This window comes from Hyla sarda, chromosome 4 (assembly GCF_029499605.1).
Source record: "Hyla sarda isolate aHylSar1 chromosome 4, aHylSar1.hap1, whole genome shotgun sequence".
Taxonomy (NCBI): Eukaryota; Metazoa; Chordata; class Amphibia; order Anura; family Hylidae; genus Hyla; species Hyla sarda.
Genome location: NC_079192.1, coordinates 225,273,205 through 225,283,822, shown reverse-complemented (window position 1 = coordinate 225,283,822; position 10,618 = coordinate 225,273,205). Strand labels below are relative to the sequence as shown.

General features: G+C 45.7%; 1 protein-coding gene across 4 annotated transcripts in view; it reads left to right on the top strand.

The window, feature by feature from the left end:
* Positions 1 to 209: 209 nt before the first annotated feature.
* CELSR1 (cadherin EGF LAG seven-pass G-type receptor 1) overlaps positions 210 to 10,618 on the top strand; it is a 174,727-nt gene continuing 164,318 nt past the window's right edge. For all 4 annotated transcript variants that reach the window (XM_056573691.1, XM_056573690.1, XM_056573689.1 and 1 more), the window contains exon 1: positions 210 to 3,777. In XM_056573691.1, coding sequence (XP_056429666.1) covers positions 450 to 3,777 — 3,328 coding nt within the window. In that variant the 5' untranslated portion in view covers positions 210 to 449. The remainder of the gene's footprint in view (positions 3,778 to 10,618) is intronic.

Sequence of the window (10,618 nt, the reverse complement as noted above, 5' to 3'; positions counted from 1 at the left end):
GCTGTGATGGTGCAGGGTACTGTCTATAGTAGAGGCTGTGATGGTGCAGGGTACTGTCTATAGTAGAGGCTGTGATGGTGCAGGGTACTGTATTGATGGTGCAGGGTACTGTATAGAGGCCCGGAGATGCTGTGTACTCGGCGGAGGCTCCCTGGAGCAGAGTGCGGTGCCGCAGGCACGGTGCAGCAGTGTGACCTGCATACTATTAGCCTCCTCCTCCTCCTGAGGTGACTGGGGGGCTGCTGTGGGAAGCTCCCAGCAGGGCGGCTCGATAGATGGAGCAGGTTTATGGTAATGAGGAGTGCGGGGGGAGGAGGGCAGAGGAGCGGCGCAGCCTGTGAGGGGGAGGGAGCCATTTTGGAATCACTCGTAAAGTTAACGTGGGACGTGTAGGTGAAGTTGCGGAGAGTGCCCGGCATGCCGCCCCGCAGCCCGCGCTGACAGTGGAGATGTGGGCGCTGTGCTTGTGTGTGCTCGGGCTGCTGCAGCCGGCGGACGGGCTGGATGCTCACCTGTATCCCGGGGTGGCGGTGAATGTGTCCCTGGGCTCGGACTGGACGTACCGGCTGCGAGGGGTGCTGAGCGCGGAGCTGGAGGAGACGGGGAGGCTGAGGAGCGGGGCTCGGTGTGACCGCCTGTCCCCGCTCTATGTGGAGCTCAGGTCGGAGAGCCGACGGACTGCTTTGAGCATCAGGCTGGATGTGCGGGGACCCCGGCAGCGCTGCCACCTTCAGCACCGGACTGTGGACCTGGAGTACTGGGCGCCCCCCGGGATGGCTGGGTGTTTTCTCCCGGATCTGGTACCCCGGACCGAGGAGCTTCTGAGAACAGTGCTGGGGGCATCAGACTGTAGGCTGCGGGGGGCCCCCGGAGTGCACTGCCCGGACTCTATCGTGCACCTGGTGTGCCAGCCCCGTGCTCTGCCGGTGCGGGTCAGGCTGCTGGCGGAGGACTATGTGCGGCCATCCCAGCGCTACAGGAGGCTGAAGAGGAGCCTGAATAACAGCCCGCAGTTCCAGCTGCACAACTACCAAGCTTCGGTCCCCGAGAACGAGCCGGCGGGGACCCAGGTGACCTCCCTGCGGGCCACCGACCAGGACCAGGGCGAGGCTGGCAGGGTGGAATACTACATGGAGGCTTTGTTTGACAGCCGGTCTTCCGATTACTTCCACATAGATGCAGAGGCTGGCATAGTGACCACCACCCAGGCACTGGACCGGGAGACCAAAGACACCCATGTCTTCAAGGTGACTGCCACCGACTTTGGGTCTCCCAGGAGATCGGCAATCACCTACCTGACAGTGACAGTAAGTGACACCAACGACCATGTCCCGGTGTTCGAGCAGTCGGAATATAGGGAAAACATTAGGGAAAACCTGGAAGTAGGCTACGAAGTAATGACCATCAGGGCCACAGATGGGGATGCCCCCTCTAATGCCAACATGCTGTATAGACTGGTCAATGCTGACGGAGTAAACGCTGTGTTCGAAATTGACCCCCGATCTGGGGTAGTAAGGACGAGGGGGCAGGTAGACAGGGAGACTGTGGCCGACTACCAGCTAATAGTGGAGGCCACTGACCAAGGGAAGGACCCGGGCCCCAAAAGTGCCACAGCCACAGTCTACATCTACATAGAGGACGAGAATGACAACTACCCTCAGTTTACAGAGAAGCGATATGTAGTGCAGGTCCCTGAGAACGTTAGTCCCAACACAAAGATCTTGCAGGTCCAGGCCACAGACAAGGACAAGGGTAACAATGCAATGGTACACTACAGCATCGTGAGTGGCAACATCAAGGGTCAGTTCTACATCCATTCCTTCACTGGAGACATTGATGTTATATATCCCCTGGATTTTGAGGCTGTCAGGGAATACTCATTACGGATAAAAGCACAAGATGGCGGCCGACCTCCCTTAATCAACACAACCGGAATGGTCTCCGTGCAGGTGGTGGATGTCAATGACAATGCTCCTATTTTTGTTAGCACTCCATTTCAGGCCACCGTCCTGGAGAATGTCCCTATAGGCTACTCAGTGGTTCACATCCAGGCCAATGATGCCGATTCTGGAGAAAATGCAAGGATACAATATAGTTTAACAGATACCTCCCCAAACTTCCCCTTTGTCATCAACAACAATACCGGCTGGATTACTGTGTCAATAGAGCTGGATAGGGAAACTGTGGAATCCTATACTTTTGGAGTTGAGGCTAGAGACAATGGAGAGCCAGTCATGAGTTCATCGGCTAGTGTGACTATAACTGTGCTGGATGTCAATGACAATAACCCTACCTTCACTGAGAAGGTCTACCAACTGAGACTCAATGAAGATGCTGCTGTGGGAAGCAGTGTCCTCACGATGACAGCCGTGGACAGGGATGTCAATAGTGTGGTGACCTACCAGATCACTAGTGGCAACACCAGGAATCGCTTTTCCATTACCAGCCAGAGTGGGGGTGGGCTTATCACCTTAGCTCTACCCTTGGATTACAAGCAAGAGAGGCAGTATGTCCTCACTGTCACCGCTTCTGATGGCACTCGCTCTGACACTGTTCTGGTCTTCATCAACGTCACTGATGCCAATACTCATAGACCAGTGTTTCAAAGCTCACATTACACAGTGAGTGTGAGTGAAGACAAACCCATAGGCACGTCTATAGTTACTATAAGTGCAACCGATGAGGACACTGGGGAAAATGCTAGAATAACATACATCATGGAGGACAACATTCCCCAGTTTAAGATAGACCCTGACACTGGCACTATTACCTCATTGATAGAGCTAGACTATGAGGATCAGGCATCTTATACCTTGGCAGTGACTGCTAAGGACAATGGCATTCCACAAAAGTCTGACACCACATATGTAGAGATACTAATTCTAGATGCCAATGACAATATGCCTCAGTTTTTAAGGGACAGGTACCAGGGTGCTGTTTTTGAGGACGTAGCAATTTCGACCAGTGTGCTTCAGATATCTGCCACAGACAGAGACTCTGGTATGAATGGGAGGGTCATGTATACATTTCAGGGAGGGGATGATGGAGATGGTGATTTTTACATCGAGCCCACCTCTGGTATTATTAGGACAAACCGTCGTCTGGATAGGGAAAATGTACCTGTGTACAACCTCAGGGCGTTTGCAGTAGACAGAGGGAACCCACCTTTGAAAGCCCCAGTAGACATCCAGGTCACTGTTTTAGATATCAATGACAACCCTCCAGTGTTTGAAAAGGATGAGCTGGATATATTTGTGGAGGAGAACAGTCCAGTGGGCTCTGTTGTGGCCAGGATTACTGCTACGGACCCAGATGAAGGAACTAATGCCCAGATAATGTACCAGATAGTCGAAGGTAACAATCCAGAGGTCTTCCAGCTAGATCTTTTTAATGGAGACCTGACCGCTCTGGTGGACCTAGATTATGAGGTGAAGACTGAGTATGTCATTGTGGTCCAGGCAACCTCGGCACCATTGGTAAGCAGGGCTACCGTTCATGTGAAACTGCTGGACAAGAATGACAATGACCCTGTCTTACAGGACTTTGAAATCATCTTTAACAACTATGTGACCAATAAGTCCAACAGCTTCCCCTCTGGGGTAATTGGGAAAATCCCAGCGTATGACCCTGATGTATCTGATACCCTGCACTACAGCTTTATTCAGGGCAATGAGTTAAATCTTCTCATCCTGGATCCATCCACTGGGGACCTGAAGCTCAGTAAAGACCTGGACAACAATAGACCCCTGGAAGCCCAGATGAGAGTTTCTGTTACTGGTGAGTCAGTCCTGTATCCTATCTGCATACTGTAGTTTATGTAGATTACTGTAAATGACAATGTGACAGGTTCGGCAGCTGGATTAAGCCTGTATGAGCATGTGCTGGGTGCAGTGGTGCTGAAGATTTACAGCCTGTACTGTCATAGACATAACCGGCATCCAAGATCATCCTTTATCTCTGAAGTTAGGTTATGCTTATTGCTTGCAGCACATGTGTCGGGGGACTTGTGATAACAAATATTAATACACAGAATGTATTGTGATTGATTTTATTGGTTCCTTTATTTGGCTAATAATGGTGATGCATGAAAGACACATCTGATGTTGCTGGATGTATATTTGCAACAAAACCAGTGCCAACAAGGCACAAAAAGCCCATTACCCCTAATAATAAAACAAAACATTTATTTTGTATATGTTAAGATAGACGTGGATTAAAAATACCTATATTTTCACGGTTTTATGAAAATTCATAAAGTGACATAGTGTGGGATGTACTAGGAAGACTATTTAACACCTAATACAAGGGCCAATGCCACCAATGGTGGCATTGGCCCTTGTATTAGGTGTTCAATAGTCTTCCTAGTACATCCCACACTATGTCACTTTATGAATTTTCATAAAACCGAGAAAATATAGGTATTTTTAATCCACGTCTATCTTAACATATACCAAATAAAAGTTTTGTTTTATTATTAGGAGTAACAGGCTTTTTGTGCCTTGTTGGCACTGGTTTTGTTGCTGTTGATTGCCTTCCCTAATAAGGGTATCAGTGATGTTTCTAGTTGTATATTTCCAGCTATAATATAGATTTGAATTCACTGTGTGAGTAGCTTAGTTACAGGTGGCCAATACATTTAGTGATGGTTTATGGAGGCCAAAGGTCATGCCTAGTTTAACCAGTTAATACAGCATTTATCGCGTATTTATTGTAGTCCAGAATTTTCTGTTGGTCAGTGCATAAACTTCAGGCCAAAACCATGTACATCATATTAAGCCATGTCTGCTTGTATTTCTGGGGATGGACTGTGCCATTACAGACTTGGTAAAACCTGGTAAGGGACTCCACGAAGTTCGCATCAGCCAGACCAGTCACTTTTACAGGAGTTGCAAACTTAAAGGGCTTATCCAGGTTTTAAAAAAACATTCACAAACAGCACCACACCTGTTCTCAGGTTGTGTGTGGTATTATTGCAGCTCAGTTCCTGAAGCCAACGTTGGAATACCACACACAACCTGAGGACAGGTGTTTTCCTGTTTTTGGAAAGAAAAATAGTTTTCCTATTTCTGGATAACCCCTTTCACCTGCGGTCTAGATGTATGGAATGAGGACTGACAAAATGGGATCTCTGGTAGTGAAACATTTTTCAGGGGTTCTTTCATGATGATGTGTGGTTCTGTGCCTGCTACTTCAAGTGTACCTGTCGTCAACAAAAACTTTTTATATAATGTAGATAATACCATTAAATGTATTATCTGGTAGAAGATGAATGACACGGCACTCTGGCAACCTGCAGCTTTATTGCTAGGAGTGGGGTACACGAGGATGCACAAACCATTAAATGTATATTTGTAATATACATTGGTTGAAAAATGTGTATATATGTCCCTACAGCTATTGCCTGTGTGTCTCTATAAGGAGTCCAAATACAGGAAGTGATGGTGGACAAGCAGGGCTCTGTGACACACTCCCAGCTCATACAGCAGGATGATTGACAAGCCAGGAGCCTGCACAGAGCACTACTTATCCTGCCCTCACTTCCTGTTTTCGGTCTCCTATTAGAGACGCACAGACAAAGCTGCAGAGACAGCATTTTTTTTCACCCAAAATATACACATTTTTTTTAACCAATGTTTATTACAAATATACATATAATGGAAATATCTACATTATAAAAAAAAGTTTTTGTTGATGACAGGTACACTTTCACCATGTCAGTGATGAGAACCTATAAACCAAAAACAGTGCCCATAGAGGGGACCTGTTGGAGGAGTTTACAGAACATGGCTTAGTATTTGATCACTGACCTTTATCCAGCTGGTGGTGATGGTTATTATTGTACTTGGTAATACTACAGTAGTAGAATTCTATAAAATATTCCCAGTGTTATGTATTTCTGAGAGGTCATTGTTGACAGAACAGAATGTCTGTTGTACATATGGTGTAGCTGAGATTTTATCTGTTTAGCATAATGTGTGACTATATATGTTGTACTGTGAGTTGTTTTTTGCTTGTATTTGCTTTTATTGGGAACTTCTGTAGTGCTGTAAGTTAGTAATATTAGCTGTGCCAAGGTGTGCCTACTGATGGCTCATCTGCAGAACACTTTGGTTTTGGATTGCCCGGCACAGAGTATTGATCTATATGTAGGTGACTTGTCTGCATGGATATTGATATGTAAACAAATAACATCCAATCTCACTGTCCGTCTATAAGATCAGTTCTCAGGGGAATTATAAAGGGAAAAAAGAAGTAACTTTGTATATGTGTGCATATCCCTCACATCTATATCCTATACTCTATGTGAATTTGTTGTATGGTTACGATTTTTATAAAAATGTATTTTAACGATTTTAACTAGTGTTAAGAACACAATGCAGGTTGTGAAAGAGTTAATATTGCTCTATGTATATATAAGATCCCTCCTCACCTTGATTGTCATGGCTGATGAAGCCGTGCAAGCGCGTTGACACGCATTACATTGTTTTAAATAAAATCCTTCTTTCTACTCACCTGACGTGCCTATCCCTGGTCAGCGCCGCAGTAACCCATCGTCCTCAGTAACCCAAGTCTACATGCAGTACTAGTTCTCAAGGGAAGACTGCCAACAGATCTGATATTATAAAGTGTTACTTGTTAATAAAATTTCCCAATAGACATATAAGTATGGGGAGTATGTGAATCGATCCAGAGGAGGTCTGGGTTACTTGCTATATACACCTGCAGTTGACTCTGTTATGGATGGCTGTTTTATGAGGACAGAATGCGTCCGCCAATAGAGGATCGTCTGGTAGGACAATCTCATTATAGTGGATATGCTTTTGCTGTGTGATCCCTCAACTTACAATGGCCTCAACATACAATGATCTTTTCTGGACCATTGTAAGTTGAAACCAGACTCAACATACAATGTACAGACAGTCCAGATCTGTAAAACCAGTCAATGGCTGGAAGAACCGACCAATCAGAATGGGCATTCACTGGTAAAACACCTGTATTACTGAAGCGTATGCATTTACTGGTGTCTGGTAGCGCCCCCTAGGTATTACATGTTCTGTACACTTTACCTGTATTACTGAAGTGTATGCACTGACTGGTGTCTGGTAGCGCCTCCTACACTACAGGGAGGTATTACATGTTCTGTACTCTTTACCTGTGCCAAAGATAGCTGCTCCTTTGGACACCAGGTGAGGGCGGCTCCATGTTACTTTTTTAGGACATTGTGTGTACTGTACAGGACCTTGAAGAAGCTTCTGTCCTCTACATAGACCAGTGTTTCCCAAAGAGGGTGCTTCCAGCTGCTGCAAAACTACAACTCCCAGCATGCCTGGACAGCCGAACACTGACATAGACCGTGATTTACAGCTCCCAGCTGATCTTTATTACTTTTATATGTAAGTACTTGCTTTATCTATATTAGTTATCTACTTAATTTTTCTTTAAAGGGGTTCTCCGGTGCTTAAACATCTTATCCCCTATCCAAAGGATAGGGTATAAGATGCCTGATCGCGGGAGTCGCGCCGCTGGGGACCCCCGGGATCATGCACGCGGCACCCCGTTTGTAATCAGTCCCCAGAGCGTGTTTGCTCCGGGACTGATTACCGGCGACTACAGGGTGGGTGGCGTGTGACGTCACGCCTGCGCCGGCGTGTGACGTCAAGCTCCGCCCCTCAATGAAAGCCTACGCTCCCGTAGGCTTGCATTGCACACTCCGGGGACTGATTACAAACGGGGTGCCGTGTGCATGATCCCGGGGGTCCCCAGCGGCGGGACTCCCGCGATCAGGCATCTTATTCCCTATCCTTTGGATAGGGGATAAGATGTTTAAGCCACGAAGAACCCCTTTAATTCTCCCTTTTTCCTATTTTTGGATGACATTTTGGCGCTTCAGAACCAATTACCTGGTTTCTATAGAGTTATGGTCTCAACATACAATGGTCCTCCTGGAACCAATTAATATTGTAATTTGAGGGTCCACTGTAATGTGAAAGGACCCAGTGTGTATGCCATCTTTCTATATCCCAGTATACTCGGCATGTAAGTAGCATATGATGGACGTGTGTTGTGTTTCCATGGTAGGATACTTCAATATGTTGCCTAAGAAGTCTCATGAAGTTTGTACTAGCAGGGAGGACTGATTTCGGTCTCCTTAGTACATTCTCCCCGTAAACCTTCCCCTCTTATCTACAGACATTGGGCAGACACAGACTAAACAGAGCTACTGAAGGATTCCTGCTAGAGCCAGGAGTGACATGTTAAGACAGATCGCTCAGAACTAGTCTTTTGTACAATTGGATAAGGAAATTCTGGATCACTTTACAGAGGTATCAGTCACAACCAAGTTAATCACGAAACACAATGCCTGCGTGATGATTTTTTTTCCTTCTCACACAATTGAGCATATTTTTCATGGGAAAAGGAGCTTTTGGCAGGATTTTCCTCCCTACAGCAAGAAGATCTTTCTTCTGTATATACCGCGTATAACTGCAGATTCAGTTAAACAAACTGTGCGGAAACAGACCCCTAGATTCCTGACAGGGGTCCTTTAGAAACACACGACTGAATTCACTGTCATGTTTTAGCCACAAATAATTTTCTGAGCATACACAACATACATATCCTCTGTCCATGTTATGACAGTTTTCTGTAAGTATAGAATATATTGGCAGTGTTTGCTTACATAGACAGTCAGGGTATGTTCACACATAGCGTATATGCTGGATTCAATTATTTAGTTAGATTGATTTATTATTGTGGTATAACTAAACACATCTTAATATTCACAGCCTATAAGCTAAATGTAAACATGTCCTAAATACATTCGCAGGCATCAGAATTGCTGAAGGAAGTTCTGCAGCAATTTAGGCCAAAATATGCAGGGAAGTCTATAAAACAAATCCTTACCATCGTGCTTATTTGTCTGTGGTGTAGAGAACCTGATCCCAAAATGTTTTAATTATTATAGCTCTGTTAATCTGCCTCCAATAACCATGTGACCCTGGCACTACCCGCCATCACTGAAGGTCAGGTATATTGAAATCAGTAGGGGGGACCAGGTAAGCATTACTACACGAGTGCTAGATGATAATGTTTTTTTTCTGAGCTCTCTGGACTACAATACTTTGCTGTGGATCTGCAGGTAATCTACAGCAGAATCCGCAACAGTAGGATGTTGTTACAGATCTCTTCTTCATCATAGAATTAAATGGGCAAATCCACAACCTGTGTACTTTCTGCAGTAGAAAATCCGCACCACAGGTCAATTTGCATGTGGATCCATTCACGTGTGTTTTGCTTCATGTCAACCTAGCTCAAGGGCTTGTTGTCGCAGACTCACGCGTGTTTCCTGCTTGGAGCTTGAATAGGGGTAGGCTGTCCGCAGAAGATTTTCGGCAGCGGAATTTCCGCTGGAGAAAATACGCTGCAGACCCTCCAAATTTTGCTGCTGAAAATCTGAGAGCCCGCGCCCATTCAAACTCCCAGTGGGAAACACACTGCAAGTTTGCTTGAAAATCCGCCCATGTGAATGAGCCCTAAGGCTAAGTTTCTACTTGTTTTTTTGTGGGCCCAAAAAACGCGGGAAAAAAACCCAGAAAAAGCGCTTTAGCATTCTCCTGTGTTTGGTGTTTTTTTCTGGCGTTTTTGCATTTGAGTGGAAATTGCATTTTTGGCCCCTTTGGCGTTTTTTTTTTGGTACCCAAAATTTGTTGGGTAGCAAAAAAAAAAAAAAAAATGCAGTAGTGATGGAAAAAAATGTATTTCACAAAATGTATTTTTTTATACCGAAATTTGATTTCATTTTTAATACAGTGTGTGTTTCACTTTTTTCCCCTCTGTTTTTTTTACATTTTTTTAGGTAGTACTACTACTCCCAGCATGGAACAGACAACAGACTGTTCCATGATGGGAGTAGTAGTACCTGTACTAATAGATATATCACCCCGGTTGTCAGGCGTGACACCCAATGCGATCCTCCATAATGTAGCAGAGATGCGGAGCGGTTCTATACAGCACTGGCATCTCTGCACTGTACTCCGGCCAGTGATGTGAATAGGACATCACTTATTCATATTTTGCGCCCAGAGTGGGGATTTGCCAGATGGTTGCAGCCAATCACAGCTCTCAGCGGGAAATATGAATGAGTGATGTTCTATTCATATCACTGTCCGGAGTACAGAGCAGAGATGCGGAGCTGCTCCACATCTCTGCAATAGATAGGACGATCGCAGCGGGTGTCAGGAGTGATACCCGCTGTGATCTGTCCTTGACTGCAGGAACTACTACTCCCAACATGGAGCACACTCTGCTCCATGTTGGGAGCAGTAGTACCTGCAGTTAAGGAAAGATCACAGTGGATGTCACTCCTGACACCCACTGTAATCCTCCTGTATAATGTATAGATGCGGCCGGTCGCTCTTCTGTGGTCCCCTGCACTGACGTATACATACACCTATTCATATTTCGCACAGAGTGTTGTGATTGTCTGGAACCATCTGGCCAATCACAGCTCTCTGCAGGAAATATGAATAGGTGTATATATACGGCAGTGCAGGGGACCATAGAAGAGCGGCCGGCCGCATCTATACATTTATACAGGAGGATCGAGACAGACTCGGGG